This window comes from Planococcus citri, chromosome 1, assembly GCF_950023065.1.
Source record: "Planococcus citri chromosome 1, ihPlaCitr1.1, whole genome shotgun sequence".
In the NCBI taxonomy this organism is placed as follows: Eukaryota; Metazoa; Arthropoda; class Insecta; order Hemiptera; family Pseudococcidae; genus Planococcus; species Planococcus citri.
The window spans coordinates 16,514,799-16,540,418 of NC_088677.1; the positions used below are offsets into that span (position 1 = coordinate 16,514,799).

The 25,620-nt window shown below is 38.0% G+C and overlaps 1 protein-coding gene across 6 annotated transcripts; it reads right to left on the minus strand.

The window, feature by feature from the left end:
- Positions 1-573: 573 nt before the first annotated feature.
- Positions 574-25,619, minus strand: LOC135849087 (serine-rich adhesin for platelets-like). Of its 6 annotated transcripts, none has more exons than XM_065369292.1 (12): positions 25,415-25,619; positions 24,442-24,499; positions 23,777-23,919; positions 22,350-22,516; positions 17,723-22,238; positions 15,542-17,164; positions 15,133-15,238; positions 14,848-15,060; positions 14,456-14,754; positions 10,922-11,036; positions 9,836-10,821; positions 574-999 (listed from the first exon to the last, which is right to left on the minus strand). In XM_065369292.1, the coding sequence occupies exons 3-12, from the start codon at positions 23,913-23,915 to the stop codon at positions 947-949; spliced, it is 8,217 nt and encodes a 2,738-aa protein (XP_065225364.1). In that variant the 5' UTR covers positions 23,916-23,919; positions 24,442-24,499; positions 25,415-25,619; the 3' UTR covers positions 574-946. The 6 variants fall into 6 exon arrangements, with proteins under 6 accessions (XP_065225364.1, XP_065225373.1, XP_065225345.1 ...); XM_065369301.1 differs by having other exon boundaries at positions 9,882-10,826; positions 10,921-11,036; XM_065369273.1 differs by having other exon boundaries at positions 9,836-10,826; positions 10,921-11,036.
- Between the last annotated feature and the right edge of the window lies 1 nt (position 25,620).

The following is a 25,620-nucleotide window of genomic DNA, read 5'->3' on the forward strand; positions in this document are numbered from 1 at the left end:
CTGGTAAGTGCTATTAGGTTTCATTTTTTTTTTCGCTATAAATTATTTTCAAGTGTCAACTCGACTCGTTTAATTCAAAATCATTCGCAAGTTTCAAGCGTGAAAAAATACTCGTATTTACATCATCTACAACAAACAGACTCACACACACATACACACACGACAGAGATGAAATAATCAAAAATCCAAAAATGAATTAATTAGTGTAAAATTTTTACATCGATAAAACGAAACAAGATCAACAATTTATATAAAATTCGGCGTAAAAAAATTTATTCGTTTGATTTTGGAATTTTTCAAAATGTAAAACTTTTCAAAGTACAAGAATCGTAATTTCGCCCCTTCGAATGACTCTCTGCCTGCTCGCAAGTCCACAAAATGATTTCGTCTTCGTCAAACTATAACCCTGTAGTCAATTTTACAATAAATAGCTGCTCGATGACATCTTTTTTCAAAAGCGTACAAAAGGAAAAAAAATTCAAAAAAGTTATCTTATATACAAAAAAAAAAAAAAAAAGGTAGATAAAAAAAATAACAAAATACACAATTACTCGAATTATATCATTCTATGTACGAGCTTATAAAGTTTTATACGAATATTTCAAACATACTCAACGTTCAAAAATGTCAAAAAAAGAGAAAAACAACAAACAGTCTAACAAAGGAGAAAAAATTTTAAGAATTTGCAAAGACAAAATCGTTTTATATACAAATGAAAATTTTTTTCAAAACAAGAAAGAAATATTATGTAGCCGATTGAAAAATACGTGAAAAAATATTTAACGAATGAAATAAATATTAAAAATTAGGTACCTATTCGAGATGTCGCGTAATAGATTGGTTATAGTTTATTTCCTTTCTTTTTTTTTCTTCTTTCTCTTTTTCTCATATTTTCTAGTTTAATAATCACACGGTTAATATGTATTATAATCCCATTCGAACGAGTTTATTTACCGTCTCTCGAATTTCTTCTCCTTTTATTTATCAGTTCGTCAGATGCTGTGAACAGAAAAAAGAAAAGAAAACACGCGTTAGAAATTATGGTTTTACTAATCGAATGAAAATTACCATAATTATAGAATAAAAAATAATATTTCGCAAGAATAATTAAATATCTAGATCTACTACCTACAGACTGTTGCAATTTCAAAATGAAGCATTTTTTTTTTTTTTTTAGCGATGTAAAGAGTAGATAAACAGATAGAGATACCAAATACTCGTTTTTCTGTCAAAAAGTGGCATTTTTGAGCTTTTTCAGCAAGTAATTTGAGATCAAAAATTTCGAAACGATTTTTTAGCGATTTAAAACGTTGAAGAAATCAAAAATACGAAGAAAGGTATACGGTGCCTCAAAATTAAAGCAACAAAGTTTTCATCGCTCCCTAATAAAACGATTATTTCTTTTATTACTGTGGAAAGAATGCTTCGAAAAATTCAGTTTCACAGGGTCAATGAACTGAAAATTATCTTTTTCAACAAAAAAAAAGACTAGGTAATGTGAATAAATGAGCTGTCATTTTTGGTGCCATTTCCATCTCAATTCAAGATCGAAATTTTTTCAAAGGACTTCTGCACGTTTCAATTTTTTTTATTCAATACGTGAAATTATGTAAGTGCTGAGTGCTTCAAAATAGGTACCTACTTAGCTAACCAAGAGAACAAAGGCAACTAAATACGGTTACATGCTTTACTTCGCATACAAACAGTTTTTGAGAGAAAAACTGGCGTGCTTCGCAAATTACAAAGTGATAATTTTGAAAATTTGAAGAAATTGAAAAAAAAAATGAAGCGAAGAAAAAAATAACAAAACGAATCACATGATGCAAATTATTAAAAAAAAACAAAAAAAAAACAGAACAGATTGAAAATTAACGAAGGTATTCGTAATAATTTGAGGTCATTCAGAAGGATTTTTTTTCAAGATTGGAGATAATTTTCCATTTCCGACCCCCCCTCCTGAAAATACTGAGAGACGCGTCATTTACCATATTTTCATAGACACGAAAATCAAATTGCCATAATTTATTGGATGTGACCCCTCAAGCCCCCTTCTCAAACCCCCCCCCCCCATTTTGAAAATACTGAAAAATATAAAAATATTGCGTGACATGCCCTTTTTAGTAATTCGAGATCTACTGAGTTCGAAAATTTGCTCACTAAAGTGTACTTTTTCACTCCGACCCAATCACCCCCCCCCCCCAACCACATTAATATATAAACATGGTTAAAAATACTGAATCGGAATTAGAAATGCCAAGAGACGCGTACTTTGCCATGTTTTAAAAGGCACAGAGTTCCCAAATTCGGTATTTTTTAGCTTATGACCCCTCAATACTCCACTCCCTCCCCCTTCTGAAAAAATCTCAGAAAATTGAGTGACATATCGATTTCTAATGATTTGAGGTCACTGAGATCGAATATCTACTTATTTTTCAGATTCTACTTTCAGTGAGTCGATAGCTGGCCTATTCAGGACAAATTGACCAACTAAAGGAGGCCACTGGAACGTTGAATTTAAGCAATAATTGGATAATCGAACTCGGTGATCTCAAATTAGGGAGAATTGACATGGCAGACTAAAAAAGTTATGCAAGACCTCAAAAGGAAAAAAATATTTAAATGTCATAAAAACATTTTGTTTTTGAAAATTCAAAATTTCAACTTCAAAATTCTTCCAAATAAGTATCTACCTACTTGAATTTTTTTTTCAATTTTTCTGAAGTTTTGAGTAATTTTGAGCGCCGTTCCAAAGTTGAAGAAAATCAAGAAGAAAAAATTTCAAAATTTTTCAACTAATATTTTGTATCAATTTTGCAAATTAAAGCATTTCATTTTTAAATTCTTAAAAATATGTCATTGATACATTTTGTTTTCCCAAAATTTCAACCAAGTACAAAATTCTCCCAAATACTTGACTCTTTTTTCAATTTTTTTGAAGTTTTGAGTAATTTTGGGAGCGTTTTCAAAGTTGAAAAAAAAATAGGGGAAAAAAATTCAAAATTTTTCAACAAATATTGTTGGCAAAATTGGTCTCGTAACGTTAACGATAACGAATTTAATCGATAACTTTTTATTTAAATTAAAATAAAAATTATGTTTCGTTTTCGAGAGTATAAAATTCCGTTTACGCGTTAATTATAGTTGGTTAAGTTTATGAGGATTTTATCCTCTTCAAATCGAATTACGTAAAATCGCGTGAAACAAATTGTTGGCTAGTTTAAGAGTTTAAAATTCGTAAAAATCGTTGGTTAGTAATTTTAGTTCGCGTATTTATTATTTTCGTTAGTTTTAAGTTTCGTTCGCGTTAATATTGATTTCGTCTTCGTTGAGTAAAGTTGTTGAGCTTTTTGCTCAAGTTCTATTTTTCTGTTTTGGTTTGTCGATCCATTCTCGGGTCGATGACCGGATAAAATAAATATTTTTATTTTATTGGTAATGTTTTTTGTTCGTCGAATTGTTCGAAGAAATTCAATATTCGAGTAGTCAGGAGTGATCGTTCGATATTTTGATCGATTCTCCGTACATGGTACCCGAGCGTTGGTTTTTGGTCCATATCCTCTGTCTGTTCTTTTGGTCTGCATAAATGAGTACGAGTAGATACAGTGCTTTCTTATCTTCAAAGTGGCACAAAATTGGTTCGAAATGAGTAACGACGAATGTGATTTTAATTTGCGGTAACGACAATGGTTTTTGATTGGTAGTTGGAACGGTAGTTTGAAATTTTGGTTTACGACGATGACAGCGAATTGTAACGTGGTAAAAAAGGTAAATTCGATTCACGACGACGAATTTTACAAAGTAGTACTTGCAGTAATGACGAAACATAATTCTGAACGACGAATAACGGTGGTGTATTTTGGAAACGACGAAAAACGACGACGAACGTGCTAATGAAACAACGATGAAGTGATCGACAATGCTGATGTTGTATGTGTCTGTAATTTTGGTTCCGAAATGGATGTTATGTTTTTGGTCAACGTGAAGCGGTTAAAAACAACGACGATGTGATCGGGGTGATCTGTTATTTAATTCATCTCCTGGTAATTTTCCGTCTAATGCGACGACGACGACTAGCGTGCCAACGACGTTAAATGAATGGGAATATGGTAATTGATTCGCGATTTTTTGTTTGATGATAACGTAAAAATTTGGTTCACGATGGCGAATTTTTTGGGTGACGACGAAAAATCTGGTTAAAATACAAGCGACGATTCCGAGTAAACGAAAGAAGTAATTTAAACGCGATCCAACGATCTGGTAGTATTTATATGTACTTATGTATAGACGACAACGACAGTGTATTAGTATTATTTTTTTTTTATTTTTTTAAAAAACGTGATTATGGTAATTATTGTTTGAAAAACGATGACGACGATTTAAACGACGTAAAATAAGTGTATTTGAAATGGGTAGTAACTTTCAAAAATATCGTAGTAATTCGCGCGGTTCATTTTCGGATCCTTTTTGATGTTACTGAAGCAACGGCATAGGTCACATTGATAGGTAGTGCAGTTTCTACAGTGATGTTAAATATGTGAAAAGTTTCAATTCAAATGGTACGAATTGTCTGTGGGGTTTTAATGGTTTTCTGATCGTTGGGGGAAAAATTTTACTTCTTCAGTTCATGGAAATGAAAATTTTCATAGAACAAATAGGTCGATTTAATAAAATTCAAACTTCCGATTATAGGTTCGAGTGGTACAAGTAACGTGAAAAATATAATAATCACATACAATGATTCGAGTGATTCAGATTTGAGCAATGGTTGCTCCTATATTTCTGGTAGTGAGTCTGACGACGAATTTTAAAATACAGGTGGGGATTTCGATTTCAAAATGAAAAATGAGATTTTTTGGTTTTTCTAAACGATAGTAAAATGTTGAATGTTTTTGACATTGATGTGACGAGGGTAGAAATTGAAAACGTGAATTGTACTGATTGTTACGATTTCTCTTTGGCTTCTGGAGAGGTGAGCAATGTTTTGCGTTGATGTAGAAGAGGCTTGAAATAAATTTGGGAAGAGGAGTTTGTATTGATATCGTAATTGGTTTAACTATTGATGTTAAACATTCAGTGGCATAAGCGACGTTAATTTTTCCAGCTGTGATGCTGTTGAAAAAGTAACAAAGTTTTTTTTGGAACCTGAAAATATTAAAAGACGCGAAACATTTCGACGACAAAGTTGCAGAGTTGAGAGTATACTAAATTTCTGAATTGGATTCTGTGAGTATGAGTAGTACCTAGTAGTGATCAAGAAAACGACAACGATTGTGATGTAATTCAGTAGCAACAACAAAGAGGACGATTCCAATTCTGTAATAATGTCTGGTGATGTATCGAGGGTAACGTTTGTGATGGCTCAATTGCTCAATCGTCGGGTGGGTTTTTTTTCCCTTCGTTTTTCAGGAGCGATGATTCAATCATTGCGAGGTTTGATAGGAAATTAAACTGGTCATGTAGTTTAATGAGGAAAATGTTTTTTATATCATTCTGCTCTCATGATGATGATAGGTACATAACGAAGTATTTTACGAACAACAACAACGATTTGGCCAAATCAAATAACGTAACTATTCAACAAATAACGATAACAGTAGGTAATGAGTATTCCAGGTGATATTGTAATATGGTTTAAGGAAAAATAACGACGACGAGACATAGGTAGATAGTGTAAAATCCGGTAAAAGGAAAAATAACCTTTATTAAAAAATTGTATGAAGTGTAAAATCCGGTAAAAGGAAAAATAACCTTTTTTTAAAAAATTATATGAAGAGTAAAATCCGGTAAAAGGAAAAATAACCTTTTTTTAAAAAAAAAAAATTGTGTGAAGTATAAAATCCGGTGAAAGGAGTAAACCTTTTATAAAAAATCAGACGACCATGTAAGGTTATGTAGTGTAGGAAAGGAGTAAACCTTTGTTTCAAAAAAAAAATCAGACGACACTAGTAGTGTAATATTATCAACGTGAAATTCGAGTAACGTTGGTAGTCAACTGAGCAGCAATGGTCAGTCATATGGTAAGAGTAGTAGTGTAGGTGACAGTGAGTATCTATATACAATAGTTTTATGTTTTTGGATTTTTCTGATTCAAAAAGTATGATTTCTGATTTGTTAGGGATCACAAATCTTGGATTGCGTTTTTGTTTCGAATGCTACAAATGACAACGGTAGCAGTAATTACCTACTGGTTCTTTGAGTTCAGTTGGTATAACGTGTAAGGTAAAGTTGGGGTAATGAGTAATTGTACGAGTGGCAGTGTACTTACCTGAAAAGGAAGTTACTTATACAAGTAAAGAGGAAAGCTCCATCGATGGTGGGGAAGTTGTTGTCTCGACTCATGTCGATGCAGCTTTCAGAAATGATTTTGAAAAATACGGTGACGAAAGCGAAAGGATCAGCTCATGGTTTTGGAACTACCTAGGTATAGTTTTACGAGTTGAAAATCATTTTTGATATGTGGATTTATTGTGTTATGACTGTAGTAGGTAACAAGTGATTTATACGAGGCGCGTTTGTTTTGGTATTTATGCGTGAAAGGTGATTGTATCTACTATAGATTTTGGGAAAAAGCGATTGTAGTGATTGGGACAAATGTGTGTATGGAAATTTAAGCGATGACTTTTAGTTTAATTCTTCAGTTCATATGTTTTGTAAGCTTAGTTTTGCGATTGGTTTTAGGTACAAATTTCATTTGTTTCTGACTTTATCGTGGTTGAAAGTTTTTTGGCTTAAAGCCTGGTTGGTAATGACAAATTTACAAAAGGATGTTGATTTCGATGTTACTTTTCTTTATAAAGTAGCGATTTTGATTTTAGTCTACAGGTACAGGGTTTATTTTCAATACATTGTTGAATAAAAGTGATCGAAAAAAAATCGAACAGTTATGGTGTAAAAGTTTTGGGAGTGCGAATTGATGATGGTATGATTCATTCTGCATAATTGTTTATTGAGAAATTTTGAAAATCACCATCAGGATAGAAACAGCGTTGTTGTTTATTTATTTATTTTTTTTTCAAATTTGGAGGCGATAATCGATGTTTGTGTTAATGAGTTGAGTGTAAGATGAAAAACGGCGTTGAAAATGAAAATTTTTAATAATGTTGTTAAAACAGTAGACCTTTCAGCTGCTGAAGATAGTGGAAACGATTTGTTGATGTCTACGAATTTGGGTGGATATGATGAGTGTGTGTGTACTGTAGAGACTATGTTAACAAAGATGAGATCGAGTGAACTAACTTTGATTGAAAGTAATAATATTGTCTGGGGAGGTAGGTATAAATTGATAAAAGTCATTAGGTAGTATTTATTTCAAAGTTTTTCCTAAGTTCAAAAAAATTGTATACTAATGATGTCGTTGATTCAGTAATTAGTATTAACAATCGAATTTTATTTTCGCGAATTTCGGTGCAATGATAATCTCCTACATTATTTTATTTGGATTGCGTTTGTTCTTAGTTACAATTATTATAGGTATCTATTTTGCGTTTGCAATAATTTTACGAAATTTTGTGATTTTGTTTATGGATTCTTATCTATAATGATTATTGAGAACCAACAATTATGTTTATTTACGATTAGGTTATTTTGAACAAAAGCCACTACGCGTACGATACTCAAACGTTTATGTAAAACATTGTATCGCGCTTAATTCAAGTTTTCGAGTCGATTTTAGTATAATTCAAGTACAAATTTTGCTGTAAAAATATTTTGGTTCGAAGTGTTTACAAACACCAGTAGTGATAAAAAAGCAACAAGTTTTTCGTTTTATTTAGTGGTACGCGTGTTAGGAAAAATATTTTTATGGTGGGGTGTTGGCAAAATTGGTCTCGTAACGTTAACGATAACGAATTTAATCGATAACTTTTTATTTAAATTAAAATAAAAATTATGTTTCGTTTTCGAGAGTATAAAATTCCGTTTACGCGTTAATTATAGTTGGTTAAGTTTATGAGGATTTTATCCTCTTCAAATCGAATTACGTAAAATCGCGTGAAACAAATTGTTGGCTAGTTTAAGAGTTTAAAATTCGTAAAAATCGTTGGTTAGTAATTTTAGTTCGCGTATTTATTATTTTCGTTAGTTTTAAGTTTCGTTCGCGTTAATATTGATTTCGTCTTCGTTGAGTAAAGTTGTTGAGCTTTTTGCTCAAGTTCTATTTTTCTGTTTTGGTTTGTCGATCCATTCTCGGGTCGATGACCGGATAAAATAAATATTTTTATTTTATTGGTAATGTTTTTTGTTCGTCGAATTGTTCGAAGAAATTCAATATTCGAGTAGTCAGGAGTGATCGTTCGATATTTTGATCGATTCTCCGTACAAATATTCGAGTAAATTTTGTTATACCCCCCCCCCTCGCCCCGGAGTTTGGAACCCTCAAATCGCAAAAATGTAATAAAAGTACTTTATTTTAAAATTCTTAAAAATATGGCATCGAAACATTTTGTTTTTCAAATTTCAGAATTCCAACTATTACAAAATTCTTCCAAAAACTTGACATGGAATTTTTTTCTTCAAGTTTTGAGGAATTTTGGTCACTTTTCCAAAGTTAGAAAAAATCAAGAAAAAAAAATTCAAAATTTATCAATTAACATCTGCATTAATTTTGTTTCAAACAGCTACATTTTCGGGACCCCCCCCAAGTTTGGAACCTTCAAAATTGCAAAAATGGAAAAAATAAAAATTACTCTGCCTCAGGTAGTGGAAATTTTTTCGTTTGATAGGGGAGGAGAGGGGCCAAGAGAGTAAGAAGCCCCTCAAAAAAAATCCAAAATTATTTGGGGGCGGTGGATCTGAAAAAAGTGAACAATTTTCATAAATTTTTCTTACCGATTTATATTTTTTCAATTTTTTGAAAAATCGTTTTTTTGAAGGGATTATTTACCTTGCCCCCCCAAATAATAACTATCAATTTTGGAAATCAAAAACATAGAAATCGCAAAACAAATTCAAAAAATAAATCGCAATCTGTTAACATTTTTTAATATTCGAACTCTGCTTCAAGGGGGGGGGGGGGGTCGTCAGAGTGAATTCAAAGTTATAGCTTTCGAATCGATAAAAACCTTTATCATTTTACTTTTGGGATTTTTCAAGCTTTCGACCATATTTGAGGGCCCTTGTGCCACTCTCAATGTTGAGAATCCCCTCCGAAAGTCAGTTCATCGAAAAAAGGGATAAAAGGTCTCCATTGTAATTTTTCAAATTTTCAAACGCCAGTTTTCAACTGCAGTATTTATTATGAAAAGTTGAGCTTTCGCCTTAAAAGTTCAATTTCGAGCTCATTTTTGACTCGATTTGAAATATACATCAGCATTTTCTCAAAATAATAATGTTTTTTCAGAATTTTTGAAATTCAAAAAAACGAGTTAATTATTGACAACGAAACAGACCTACTTCATCAATAAGACAAACTCTAATATAAAAAGTCTGTTCGTTTTTCATCACAAATGTCACTCCTCTACTTTCCTAACTGCTGGGAACAAATTTCAGATTTTTTTTCAAAGCCATCAGTAAAATTAAATTTTTTTTCAGTGACCAGACGAATAAAAAATGAATAAAACTAAACGCGAGAGCCAATCAACTCAACGAGTGTCACTTAGGGACCTACGAGTACCTATAGTTTTCATTCTTTTACGAATAGTGAAAATCTACGATTTTGAATTCCAAATTTCTTCAAAACTCTAATAACAAAGAAGCACCTCCGCATCTACTTCTACTCGATGTGCAAATAAAAAATAAATAAACTAAAAAAATACCAAAATAATAAAATAAACTAAAACAAAAAACAAAAAAAAAAAAACTAAAAATTACGCTTAATTCATGCAAAACATATAATTACCATTCGAATTAGCCACACTTCTAGTTTTTCTCCTAGTATTGATTACCTCTTCTGAGACGGGAACCGTATGTGTGTGAGAGATATCTTGAGGTGGTGCTGCTATAGCGCTATCGTTAATTAAATGCTGCGTCTGCTTCACGCTATTGCCTCTGGTCGTAATGGTTGTAGCGGCCGTACCGGAGGATGCGGCGGCGCCCGAGGCGGTATTGGTAGATGCGGCGGTAGCATTAGTCGCCGACGATGAGGCCGAACTTGCGGTACTGGCGACCGTCGTCGTCGTCGTGATGGCAGCGTTAGACGAGCTCGCCGATGGCGTCGGTATTGCCGTAGTCGTCGTCGTCGCAGCCGTCGTCGACGATGGTGAAGATGATGATGATGATGTTGCTGCTGCGGTGATTTTGGTATCGATTATACTATTAGTGGTACTACTATTATTATTATTATTATTACTATTACTATTACTACTACTGGTCGTTATTTGCGACACGATTTCTTTTTTGGTAACACAATTTAATTTTGAAATTGATTTAGTCTCAATTTTATCCATATTTACACTTCCATTCTTATCGTTGTTTACATTATTTTTACAATGGTCCGTCGCTGTAGCGCCGGTGGTAGTATTCGAACCGCTTCCCGTTGCGGCAACGGTCGTCGCGTTCGCTTTCACGTTATTATTCTTGTTTGAATTATTATTATTATTGTTGTTATTGGCGGCGGCGGCGGCCGGAGCCGATGAGCTACCGCTACCGCTGTTGACCAGACTGGCAGATGCCAACTCCGACGTTGTAGCCGCCGTAGTCGCCGCTGATTTACGAGGTCGACGAGTAACGTGATTCTGTCGTACGCTGCGTCTCGACGTCGACGGTGTCGTCTGCTGCTTCGATGGAGTCGTAGCAGCTCCAGCGCTACCGGTGTTGTTGTTGTTTACATTCGACGATAGACGATTGTTACCTCGTGGCGTTGTGGTCGACGTAACGTTTACTGATCTGCGCCAATAATTCGCAAGAAATTTTACATTAATACATCGCGCATCGTCGATAGAATTGTTGAAATTATCGAGCACGAATAATTCGAGGAGATACTTACTGCTCGGATACTAGTTCGTCTCGTTCCGATCCAGCCGCCACCTGAATAAGAGCAAGGTCGTTATCGTTCGATTTACTATAACTACTTTTTCTATTTACCGGAGTGTCGCCGATACCTGCGCAAACAAATGGTGGAAATGATCGATTAGTAAAAATAATTCCTCTAATCAACTTAAACAACGAAATTATTATTTGAAATGCGAAATATGTATAATTTGCCAGCTCATTTCAATGAATTTAGGATTTAAAAAAATAATTCAAAAAAAGAAAATCAAAATGGAAGGAAAATTAAATAATATGACCATTTTTGCACTAGTTGAAAAATTTTAACCTCTTCCAATATGCTACATGGCCCATTTATGAGAAGAAAATCAGTCGTGTGAGGAGTATAAAACAGAGGGAAAAGGAAAGTGGGAAAACCTAAACCCGAAATGATTGTCATTTGTGAATTCAGCGGGAAATTTTACCCCACTTTGATGGGTCACATGACCTATTTTGCAGAAGAAAAATCATTCACGGTCAGACTGAATCCGGAGGGGAGGATGGAACCAAAAAATTGCTATCATTTTCGAATTCAGTGCGAAATTTTAACTGATTTCAATAGGTCACACGACCAGTTTAAAAAGAGAAAAAACATTCGTAAGGAAGCTCCGGAGGGGGAGGGGGTGATGAAGACAGAAACAAAAAAGTGATGGTCATTTATGAACTAGAAGCAAAATTTAAACCAATTTCAGTAGGGCACATTACCGCTGAAGAGAAAAAAAAATCATTCGTGGAAACACTAAATGATAAAGGAGGGGAGGGGGGAGGTGAAAGAAAGAAACAACAAAATGGTCATGATTTTTGAATTCAGCGGGAAAATTCACCCCACTTTGATAGGTCGCATGACCTATTTTGAAGAAAACAAAAATCACCCATGGACAAACTGAATCAGGAGGGGAGGGGGGTGGAACAAAAAAAATCGCTATCATTTTTGAATTCAGCATGCAATTTTAACCGATTTTGATAGGTCACACGACCGGTCTAGAGAGAGAAAAAAACATTCATAACGAAGCTCAGGAGGGGGAGAAGGGGGCGATGAAGACCGAAACAAAAAAGTGATGGTCATTTTTGGACTACTTAGGAGTAAAATTTAAACCAGTTTCAATAGGGCACATTACCGCTGAAGAGAGAAAAAAATGAAAAAATCAGTCGTGGGAACACTAAATGATGGGGAAGGGGTGAAAGGGTGAGAGACAGGAACAATAAAATGGTCGTCATTTCTGAATTCAGCGGGAAATTTTACCCCACTTTGATAGGTCGCATGACCTATTTTGAATAAAAAATCATCCATGGACAAACTGAATCTCGAGGGGGGAGGGTGGGGGTGAAACAAAAAAAAAAATCGCTATTATTTTCGAATTCAGCGCGAAATTTTAACCGATTTTGATAGGTCACACGACCGGTCTAGAGAAATGAAAAAAACATTCATAAGGAAGCTCTGTTGGTGGGAAAAGGGGGGGGGGGGTGAAAAAAAATCAAAAAGTGATGGGCATTTTTAAACTTGGAGAAAAACTAAAATCAATTTCAATAGGTTACATGACCGCCGAAGAGAGAAAAATATCAGTTATCGACATTCATGGGGGAGGGGGGAGGGGCTGAGAGAAAAGAACTTCAAAATGGTCCTCATTTTTGAACTCGGCGTGAAATTTCCATTTATTTTGATAGGTCACATGACCAATGTGGAATTTAAAAAAATATTCATGACGAAGCTAAATCAGGGAAGTGGGAGGAGGGGGTTGAACCAAAGGGGCCGTTATATTTGAACTCCGTGCGAAATTTTACCCTATTTTAATAGGTCACACGAACGATTTTGAAAAAAAATCAGCCTGAGTGGGGGGGGGGAGGTGGTACCAAAAATAGGTGTTATTTTCGAACTCCGGGTGAAATTTTAGCCTTTTTCGATAGATCACACGATGACCTTAGAAAGCTTAACAACGAAGTGAAAATTTGACATTATACTTTCATTTTCACTGATTTAAAATTTAATTTCTGCAACTTTTACACGTTTGTTTGAATGAACTCGATGAATTGGAATTATTATAATAAGAAGTAAATCTCATCCCTTTCACTTTGACAGAATTTTGGAAGGAGAAAAATTCAAAAACCTGTGTTTAGGAGCCACGGAATAGAGTTGAGCAGGTGCCAAGTGCAAAAATTCATCTGAAATTATGCTAAGCATTTTGTAGACCACTCTTTTCCGTCCCCTCACCCCTCTAAAACCAGTAAAATCAATTCACAAGACTAATTGCCGCTTAGACCAAACGTAGAATAGAACTATGATCTCGACTTTTGAAATAAACAACACCAAAACTGGGTTTCCAATTCCATCATCCAGATGACAGCTTTGTTAGCATTACAAAAAGCGCACTCTTTTGCCAATAAGACCAAATTCTTCCACATTATCCTAAAAAATTATCATTATTTTTTTTTTTTGGTTCAAGGCAAAACAATCGAGGAAGTCGAACGAAAACGAAAGAAAAAACGTGAAAACTCGATAAGAATAACTTTTTTTCAGTGATAAAATTTCGTAATAAAAAAAACAAGCAAATTTAAGTTTAAATAGTAAAACATAAAAACAAAAAAAAAAGTACAAGAAGTTTAGCTTCCCACATGTTCAAAAAAACAAACAAAATTAATTAATTAAACACACAAGAAAATAATAACAAGAAATAATCCCGTAATGAAAATGAAAATGACGATGAAAAAAAAAATTAAATTTTGCCAATTATTAAAATAATACGAATAAATGAAATTAAATAACGAATACGTCGAAAAATAAAATTTGAAAATGGCTTCATGTAAAACACGATTATATAACAATAAAAAATTACTTATTCGAAAATAAAATTGAATTAAAATGACTTTATACGAACATGATTACTGATTAAGATGGGGATAAATAGAAAAGAGAATTTTTCAGGTTATCGAATGAAATTTTCAAGATTTCAAAAATCATTTGAATAAATATTACGCAAAACCTAAAAACCACTTAAATAACATGAAATAACACGAAGGAAAAAAAAAGTAATACAAAATTACATACAAACATTAAAAACTAAGTTTTGAAATCTTCCTCGACTGTTTTTTAGCTTCCAAATTCACACATAAAGATAAAGAACGACTACAAAAATGCTTAGCAAACTGAAGATGAAAACAATGAAAACATCGAGTGATTTATGTAGAAGGGGCAAGAGGGAGCGGTACAATTTTTACGATAAAATCGTATTATCGTTTTTTTTTTTTTGGTTGTTGAAGAATCACAAAAATATTGCACAAACTAACAACTTTTAAGAATGCGAATGTTAAATATATACAAAAAAAGAAGCAAGTTTTGATGCAATCAACTAAAAAAATTCTTCATCTTATTATTAGGTAATAAATATTTTTCAAAAATGGGAATATTTACAGAAATAAATAGGTTAATATTATTATAGGCAGGTACGTTCCGACGATACGTATCAACTCGAGACGAAGATTTACAAGCATCCCTTACCTTTTCGTTTTTTGCCCACATGTCTGGTGGGTGTGCTTTGCGTAACATCGCCGCCGACTAGGTTATTCAAGCGTTTATTTATGGCTCCCGTACTACTCCTAGTAACGTTGGTTTTCGTACTGCTGACGACCACCGTCGGTGTTCCACCTACGTTGTTTTCGCTGATCGTCGTGCGAAATGCTTCTATAGACGTGTTCGCCGAGATCGCCACCTTTTTGCCGTTCTGATCTTCGAAACCGATACAGCCTTTGGTTATTTCGCTGCTCGCGTTCTCGGAACATTTTCTCTTACCGACTCTCCTGCGAAAACAGTCAAGTAAACGAGTTAATATTTGAATAAATACGAGTTAAAAGGACGATTAAGAGTGCAGGAGGCTTGAATGTAAAACTCACCCGTACGAAACGGTTTCATCGCCGTTCGAGACGTTACTGCTCTCCGAACCTTTTCGAGATCTTCTGGAGGTTAATCGACTCGAAGGTCGAGGACTCGGTTTACTCGGCGTGTCATCTGATGACCTTGGCACTGGACTACATTTAGGCGTTTTTATCGAAGACGACGACGATGTTGAGCACATCGATAACGTATCCGGACTCGGTTGACTTAATCTGCAAACCAAATTATCACGTTAGTGGGCAAAATAAAACTAGCATCGAATAAACAAATTCACCAGTACATACCCTTTAAGCTGAGATCTCGTATTTCTGGTCGACATACCAGTTCTTCTGATTTCTACTCCACCATCCGAGGGTATATCGATCAGTAATTGTTCCAGTAATGATTTACCTGTGAGAATAACAAACGAACGGAGATTAGTACATTTTTTCGAGAAAAAAGAACATCGATATCGATATCACAATTGTAGTAAATGAAAATTTTGAAATTTTTCGAGCCACCGATTCATTCAAAATAAGAGTAAAAAATTTTCAGAACACCCCCCCCCCCATGTAGGGTAATTTCAACGAAATTCACCAAAATTTTTGAACATTTCTATAGCAGCGAATCGTTATTTTTTCAATTTCATTCAAATCCATCCAGAAATTAGAAGAAAGGCAAATGTGAATCTTGAATAACGCAATTTTTACTCACCAGGCGAACTTTTGGTCCTCTCGGTGGTGACAAACATCGGATCATGGACCTCTTTTCGTTTACGTTTCAGCCTAGTCGAGGTTTTAGGTTGCTCCAAAATCACGACCGGTTTCGGACTGAGCGATATATCATCGGCGATATCTTCCAACACCGGCGACGGCGAATCGACGCGCATTTTTTCCGGATTCGAGTACGTATACAACGCGGGCGTAACTCGAAACGGTTGCACGTCGTCCAGATCCGGCGACATCGTGTCGTCTCGTTCGTACGACGGCGCTTTATCATCTTTATCAGCGGCGTTGCTCGGATCGGCGACATCGGGCGACGAAGACGACGTTTCCAGGCAATTGGCCAACGCTAACGATGACGTGGTGATCATTTTGGCGGATGAAATATTACACGAGCTCGTCACTATCGGCACGTTGCTTATATCGTTATCGGCGACCAGCGTTTTATCGCTGACCGACTGCGAAGCACTGCCGTAGCTATCGGCTGCGGTACTTGGTTTATCACAATACACATTCGAGGTCTTTTTCTCTCTTTGATTGGCCACTGCCGAAACGGTGGTATTCGTCGCGTCGCCGTGGCCGTCTTTCTCTTCTTTTCGACAAGGACTTTCGCCTTGATTAGGGCTCTTTTCGGATAGCGCGTCCATCGACTCGATACCCGAGTCTTCGCCTTGGTTATTGGTATGTTCGCTATTGGCACCGGATGACGGACTTTCGCCGCCTAGCGCCGTATTCACGGCTTCGTTCGACGAACCATTGCTGGCGTCTTTTTGACCCGGCGATACGATTCCGCCACCTGCGCCGCTGCCGGGTATCAGTCGATCGAGTACGGGACCATTTTTAAGCATCGTTTCGCTGCTATCTAGTCTCGGCTTTTTCCTCTGAGGCTCGCCGAACGACGCTGAAACGTCTTCCAGCAGCCTTTGTTTCATCACCTTCTCGGATAAATCTAAATGCGTGGTTGGTAAGGTGGCTGTCGTTGTGGTCGCACCAGCCGTAGACGCCGCCGTCGATGTTTCAATTTGTTGCACGCAATTTACAACGATGCTTTGCTGCTTGACGGCGTCTATTTGATCGATGGACGCGGTCATCGGGGTGGTTTTCTTAATATAATGACTCTTTTTACTCGAACCGCTGATATCGTGATTGACCAAGTACTCTTTACGCATTTCCGCCACAGCTGCCGATGCCGACTGAGCCGAGCTCGTCGTCGTGCCGGATTTCAGCGCCGATGTCGCCATCGTCGTCGTAGTTTTACAATTATTAGCGATTTTCTTCGTCGCAGTCGTCGTTCCGGACACGTTCGACGAAGCAGAAGCAGCGCCGGCAGTCGCAGATGTCGCTGCTAAGTTATTCACCATGAATTTTTTACCGCTGCTATCTTTTATACTGCTATTAGCGTTGTTTCCGGCGCTGTTGCCACCAGCGTTGTTGTTGCTGCTGTTATTACTATTACTGCTGGTATTCGACGGGTATAAATTATTGGCTGAATGCGGTGAAGATGGCACGAATTGTTGCGCAGTACCGGAAAATGACGATGGTGATGGGTCCGACGATACAGACGCTGATCTTTGGCTCGTTTTCGCGTTCGTGAAACTGGTTGGCGTTATGGCAACTGAAAACGAAAGAAAATATCGTTAAAATTTCATTCAAAAATTCAATGCGGAGAGATTGCAAAATTATTCAATGTTCTAAATCATGAAATTTGAAGAAATTAGCACAAAATTCTGCTCTAAACGCGAAATATCGTTTCCGGAAATGCAAAACAAGTGTGCAAAAAATTCATTATTAAACGCCGAATAGTTTCAAAAACGTTCAAATTTTTTTTTTCGAAATGGGTTTAAAATGGTCTTCCAACACAAGCTAAAAATAGGTATTTTCTATCACTTCTATTTTTTGGTGTGATAAACATGATTAGTATGATGAAAAATGTCGTCTAGTGAGACTCTTTTTAGCTAAAATTAAGCTGGGCTTAAAAAAACGTGAAAAATGTTTCAAAATCCCCCTCCCCAAAAAAAAATTGCACAGAAGAAATTTTTCAAAAAATCTAGTTAATTCAACATTTCTTTCAAATAATCCTTGATTTTGAAAATTTCCAAGTCCAAATCCTGTAGAAAAATTTCCCGCCTCTGATCTCCGTCCAGACTAGTAAATAAAACTCAATCAAACTCACCGGAACATGACATATCGGCGCTAGCTCTCCTCTGGTGACCTTGGATCGACGCAGCTTTCCCGCTAATCACAACCGGACCGGTGTTATCTTGTCCGGCAGCTGTCTGTCTATTACGATTGGCCAAATTCAGCATTCTAGCTTCTTTGGCGGCCGAAGACTTCATGACGGTTTTCAGCAACGACGACGCGTTCGACTTGGACTTATTGCCTCGCGAAGACTGCGACGACAGCGTGCATTTGGTATCATTGAGAACTCTGGTAAACGTATCGGTAGAGTCGTCGCCGTGCACGGACGACATCGAGCTACGATCTCTGGAGAATACCTTCTTGTTGACTCGTTCTTTCTTCTTGATTTTTACGCTAGTTAAACTCATCTTGTTGGGCGCGTCCGACGGTACAGATCTCAATATGGACGTAACCTCCGCTTCGGTGGGAAATGTACGTACCGCCGGTAAAATAACGTTATACGGCGAACTATTGCTGATTTCATTCGACGAGTTTTCAGCACTCGACAGCCCACTCAACGCTGAGTGCTGCGCTTCTTCACTCGCGGCGCCGGCAGAATCGACTATAACGGCGGCGGCAGCAGTTACGACGGAAGCCGATGATTTTCTCGTTTTCGCCGTCGATTTAACTTTAAGCTCTTCGGTGTCGTCGCCACCTAGCGATGATAGTTTGGCAGCAACGATGGCGGTACCCGAAGCGGGCGATTTTCCGCCGCCGTACGCGTCGATCGACGAATCATCGGCGACGATTTCGTTCGGTGATAGTTTATTCTTGAAATACGATTTCTTTTCGAGTAACGTTTCGTCGGCCGATATCGTCGATGCGGGTTCTTTACTCTCGTCCGACCATTTTTTGGTTTTCTTAACGAAGCCGATTTTTGCACCTCGTAACGAGAGTCGAATAGGTGGTACTCTCGGCTCGTCTACGGTCGCCGCGTTCATCACGGTTTGTTGTTGTTGACCCGATTGAGACGCGGGTACGTTGGTCAACACTCTCGGCATCGGTTTAACTATACTAGTTGGTTTATCTAGTTTTTTATTCGTCGTGTTCAATACGTCAACTTTATAGGTGCCGGTGCCAGATAAAGGTTCGTTTTTACCCAGCTTCAGTCTGATCTTAATTTCGCTCTTCTCGCTTCCACTGCTACCGGATCCGCCGGAAGACGCCGAACCCGAAGTACTCGTTAGTATACGATGCCTACCACTGGCACCTGCTCCGCCACCGGAGACGAACGAATCGCCGCCGAAAGCCGTCGTCGCAGGTTTAACATCTCCACTACCGCTATTCGAATCATCTTCTGAGGTTGTCGCCAGTGGTTTTCGAGCAGCCGGTGATGACATTCGAGAGATCGAGTCGTCGTCGTTATCATCCGAGAACAACATCGACGACGATTTCTCGTTACTGGCGACCGACGATGGCATCGGCGTCGCTGCCGACGAAGGAGGCGAAAAACTAAAGCACGAGTCATCGTTTTGAGCGACCGACGGTGGTAACGAGTTGAATATGTCGGTTGTTTGATTATCGTTTTCTTCGTTATCCGAACCTTCATTCGGCATCGGCTCCATTTCACCGGTGAGCGGATTTATCAAGAATTGAGGCTCTTTCTCAGCTGACGACGACGATGATGATGACGTCGTTGTCGTCGTCGTCGTCGCATTACCGCCGCTAATCGCGTGATTACTGTTCATGGAGCCACTGCTACTGGAATAAGGAGGCGGTGGGGGTTGCTGTTGAACAGCCACAGCTGACGATGAAGGCGCCATGGTCCTCATTTGGTCAGCCGATAGACCTTTCATTTGAGGTGCTGTCGTCGCATTATCCGTCGCTACAACGTATCGAGACGAATATTGCGGTGGTAACTGGTGCCCTTGATGTTGCGCCTGTCCTTGAACCAACTGAAACTGTTGTTGGTGCTGCTGAAGCGTAGTAGCATATTGAAGGTGCTGCTGATGCTGTTGTTGTTGTTGATTAGCAATACCGGCGACAGCGTGATGTTGCTGCAGCGTCGCATTTTGGTAAATTTTCTGTTGTTGAGGATGAGGCGGAGGAGGTGGTGCTTGTTGCGCGGCTAAAATCGTCGTTCCGTTGGTGGGCGTCGGAGCGGTCGTCGTCGTCGTAAACAAATCCGACCCGTCGATCGAGTCGAATTGATTATCACCTAAAGACTGATGGTTGTACGCTGCATTGGTACTGGTAACCACAGCGCTATGATACCCTGTAGGGAGACCCGCTGATGATAGAACGCCGTAAGCGGCGTTATTCAATTTCGGCCCGGCGTTCAATTTCGCCGCCATCGAGACCATTTGCTGCTGCTGTTGTTGCTGCTGCTGCTGCGCCGTCAAGGCGAACGATTTCACAAACTGTACCATGTTATTGCTTGGTATTTGCAAAGACGTGTGATCTAATTTACCGCTTGTAGTCGAATCGGCGTTTACAGCTCCCAAAATATCAACGACGCTATCGACTAAATCGGCGCTCGCACCAGGATTAAATAAACCGACGTCGTTTGCCAGGTCGTTCAGCTGTTGTTGTTGCTGCTGCTGCTGTTGATGTTGTTGCTGCTGATGAAGATGTTGTTGTTGTTGTTGCGACGATGCCAACGTCACCATTCGACCACCTACGAAGCCCATTTTCGACGCACCGGAAGCGGCGATTACGTTTTGTTGTAATATCACAGATTTAGCGTGTTGCTGTTGTTGCACAGCGTTTCCACCGACGTTGAATTGCTGCTGCTGCTGTTGTTGTTGTTGTTGTTGAGGCTGTTGATACAGTAAATGCTGCTGCTGCTGCTGTTGTTGTTGCTGCTGGAGCAATTGTTTCTGTAATAGTTGTTGAGATTGGTGAAACAATTGCTGTTGCTGTTGTTGCGGCAGCGATTGTTGTTGAACGTTTATGACGCGGACGCCGAATTTAGCTTGCGGATGAGGTGACTGATGGCCGCCGGCCAAAGTTACCAATTGTTGATTATCATTATGGCTATACGTAATTCTACTAGCTAACTGGTTGTTTATCAACGCGGTCGTCGGAACGGTTTTCGAGCTAGCCGCGGACGACGACGTAGAGGCGGCAACTACCTGCCTTTGGAACATATTTACAACGGGATTTTGACTGGTGTAGGCTTGCTTAACATTGGCAGTGACTGTGGTTAAGTGATTCATAGTCGGTAGTTTACCATTACCGGCAGAAGTAGCGGCGGCGGAGGAGGAGGAGGGAGCGGACGCCGACGATACAGCAGCGATATCGGTCGTCGTGTTGGCGGCGGCGGATTGATTATTATTCGAAGTACAAGACAGAGAAGGATTAGTTACAGTAGGACATTCTACAACAGGTATTCGAACATTGGTAACCATGGTTAAATTATTATTCTCCGACGACGCAGCCGCCGCCGTCGCCGTTGCCGCTCTTTGGATACGTTGTATGACTTGCTGCTGCATTTCGCCGCTGACGCCGGCGCCGGTATCCGAAGTTTGACTACAGGGCACCATTAGATCGGGCTGAGCGACCATATCCTTTCGTCTGCTGACGATGCCGCCGACGTTCGCGGTGCTGGACGAAGACGACGACGACGGTAAAACGACGGTGGTTTTGATATGAGGCGAAGAAGACGACTGTTTTAATCTATGTTTATCTTGCGTAGAATTTGAGGATGAGGAGGCGGCCGCCGCTGCGGCTGCTGCCGCCGCAATCTTATTACTATTAGGAACACCGTCGTTTTGTAACAAATTCACCAACAGCGGGCTGGAAAGAGCAACGTTGGCAGGACTAGCATTGGTGGTAGATGGCAACCCGCCGCTTAGAAGATCATCCGATAACGCTGCTACCGTTCGTATCGTTGGTTTAGCGGCCGCCGCACTGGCCATAGCAGAGGTCACCTGGTGTTGTTGCTGCTGCTGTTGTTGTTGTTGTTGTTTGGCTAAAGCTGCTGCGTTCGGATACGGCGGAGGTGGCAACGAGAACCGGTGACTGTTTTCGACGATGGCTGTCTGATGGGATAATCCGCTGCCGCCGGCCACCGCAGCAGACGTCGAAGCAGACGTAGACACGAAAGGAGAATGATATGAATGCGGCAACGTGGTATTCCTCGCCAACACCGGCACCGTTCCAGTACCGATGATCTTATTCGGAGGCGCCCCATTAGCAGCAGTCGCGGTAGCAGAAGGTGAAGCCATGACGCCGCCGAACGAAAGCCCAGAGCCGGACTGTACAGCTGGACTTTTAAACGCGGACATGGCGGCGGCGGCCGTGGTGACCTGCGTCATGGTCTTGAATAACGACGCCGTTGCACCGGCTGTCGACGCCGGTACGCTTTTTGAGATCAAATGATGGTCGAACGCGGCCAAAGCTGCGACCGCATCCGTGGTACCCAAGTCGCCACCACCGCCGCTGCTGCTCGAGCCAGCTTCGGCACCGTTGTCAACTGACACTGACGCTGTCGCCGGTGTCGTCGACGTACGTAACACGATCTCGCGCGATTCGCCGCCAACGCGTCCGGCTATTCGTAACGATATTGCCTGCGCAAAAAAATACACACGGTTAGTATCGACATTCTTATCGTATTTCCTGCGTTTGTACCAAAAAAAAAGCGTATGGCTACGAATGCAAATAGGTCGACGAAGATTTACCTGATCTCCTTCCAGTTGAACTGATAATATACCCAGTTGCGATAACGTCGCGTCTCCTTGCTGGGCCAACTGCCTCAGTCTGAGTGCTGCCTCTTTCGGTACAGTAAACGTGACCCGAACGGAATTCCATGGTTCTACTTTTACCACCCCTAGGTATTGACCGGGATCTGAAAATCAATCACGAATTAATTCATTGTTCGAAGAAAGCTCGAAATAATATTACGTTCGGTTATTTTTAACGTCCTTAACCGCTCCGAATAACGAGATGTTTGTTTTGTTTTTTATTTTTTTTCGTCGGAAAATATTATACAATTGAACAAAAATTCAGAAGAAATCGTACAACGTTTATCGTATTTTCATTTGCGTCGGTTTCTATACGTTTATCTTTTTTTTTTTTTAAATTTTCATTTCGAATATTTCTATTTGCTTTTTTGGTACTTCGAACACATACGTTTGTCTGATCGAAACTGGAATTGTTTCGAATACGAAGTGCTCCGTATTGTGTAAGTTTTACAGATACCCCCCCCTCCCCTTCCCTTCCACGAATGCATTTATAAAAGACTAAAAAATTTGATATTATTTTCTTTCAAATTACCTACATTTCACTTCAATTTAAATAACTTTTTTCGAAAATTAAAAACAATAGTTTTTAGGTTTTGAAGAATAATTATTCCAATTTCTCCTCATTTTAGACAAAATGCAACGAAAAAACAATTCTCTTAACCATTAGGTCTCAGTTTACTTTCGACAGAACGTGACATCGACATCGACATCGCAAGATTATTCAAATTGAATGCTACAAGAACACATATAGAATAAATTAAAATTAAACCGAGTTCAAATGAAAATTTTTTAGACATATCTCAGAAATCGTGGACGTAAAAAAAAACCAAAACAAACAGAAAAAAATTAGAGAATTCACAACGAATCAGAAAGGCTGTAAAAATTTCAACAAATGACGATTATTAAAATTTCCAGTTCAATTCTCCATTCTCCAAGTACGTAATTTTCTTCAGGAATTTCAATTTCATTGAAAAAATAACCAATTTGAAAATTCATTCGATTCTACATAAAATAGAACATTGTTATCGTCTTCAGCGACGAAAAATCACCTCAAAAAAAATATTGAAGGTTCTTCGATCGAAAATTCAACCCCATTTCTATATCCATCTCAACCTAAATAATAAAAATAAACAAATCACGAGTCAAAATAAACGATCACAATTTGGAATTTTACTTCAGCAAAAAAAAACACTCGAAGAAATCTTCACCACAGTGAAAATATTCCCACACACGAAAATGCTTATCACTCGTACTCCTTTATCACACTCGATAACCGGACGAAAATATTTCAGGACAAAAATAACAATAATTTAAACAACACGTACAATAATCGTGCGCAAATTTCCCACGATTGAAATACCAACCTTTTAGCAGTAATTTCTGCAACTGTTTTAATAATCGGGCGAATTTAGCGTTGAATTGCGGGTCGCTGAGATCTCCTTCACAAGTGACAAAAGTCGTAAGCAATTCCTGCTCCACATAACCATCGCTGTGCGTGCCCATTTCACTGAAAAAATTCCAAATAAGATTAATACATAAGTTGTGCATATTTCGCCTTTGTTTATCCTCGATAAGAGTTCAATTTTGCGACGATCGAAACAATAAAACCTTCGAAATGGAATTCGTTCATTAATATTTATAATTTCGGATTTTAAAATCAGCCAGCCAAATGAATCGTAAGATGAATAACATCGAACGTTCAGGTAGAAATAGTTACGATCTTTACGAAATTACACGTTAGGGTTGTTTTGTACAATAAACGAATACTCGTCGGTATATAAGTAGGAAACAATATAATCTAACGTAATGATGATAACGAACTAGTAAAGTTCATCAATCGATTACAAACGTCGAACTGGCGCAATTAGTCGAATTACACGGTGAAAAAGTTATCTAAATTTTTACCAGCTTTCAAGAAATATTCCTCATTATTTTCGGTTTGGTTTTTTTATGAGTCTAGCATCGAATATAGATAATGAACTACGGTAAGCGCATATTTATGAGTTTGAACGTGAATTGAACTACCAACCTGAGCTCCCATGCTGTTACACAAATGGACTATAGCATAAGGCTGCTAGTAGACCAATCTAAAAATGAAAAATAAAAAAAATGAATTAAAACACGAACTATGGCATAATATAAATATAACAATACGAATCGTACTAAAAATAATTATAATAAGATGAATTATTCCAATAAAAAAGGCACAAATACAAATTTTTATAAATGTTACATAAACAAATAAACGAACGGCGAAGTGATTACATCAGTTTACGTGTTTCGAATAAAACACGAATCAATTCGCTTAATGAAAATAATTCGATATAACGAAACATAAAGAATGCATAATTTTCTTTTATGAACCCCTAAAAAGAGATAAACTAACCTAAACATATTACCTTTGGTTAATACGGGTAGGCCTATATGCAATGCTGTTAGGCCTAATGAACTCTCGACTACGCGAAAATTCATATTTTCTAATTAAATTAAGGTTAAAAGACACGATTAACGATCGAATTAATACTTTTGATGCGTCTGAAAGGAAGAAATTCTATACACATAAACATCTAGTAAGATCATACAAGAGTACCACTACTGCGACCTACCGCAGATTACACCGATCCGAATACTCGGAACGATATTCGGAAATGCGATTAATTAATACAAATTTTGGTCATTTTTCGCAGCATAGCGTACGATATTACAAGCTGTAGTAATAATTGACCAAAATATCACTTCAATCGTGAATTAAAGTCGAAAGAAATTCCGGCCACCATTTTGTGTGACACGGGGAGTGGAGAAATCACGAATAAAAGTTACTATCAAACGAAATGTGTTTACGATGGATGAAAACCGAAGAAAGATTTCATTCAATCGAGAACCGGAGAAACGATTATTTTATAAAACTATTACGAATAACGCATCGAAAAGTATACGCGATTAATTAATCATAAGCGTTGATTACAAAAACTAATATCATAAAATTGACTTGCCCAGCTTACATTTATCCGTTAATTTGGGGGTTGAATCCATTAAAACACGATTGTTATATTATCCGCACTTCGTACACACATCACTTTCATTATTTTCACCAATGATAAAACACATTTTACGAAATATAATTAAATTTTAACATATTTAAAACGAAATTTTGTATACGCTACGGAACAATAACAAGAGCCGCCATTTGCAATTCTTAGACTAAACA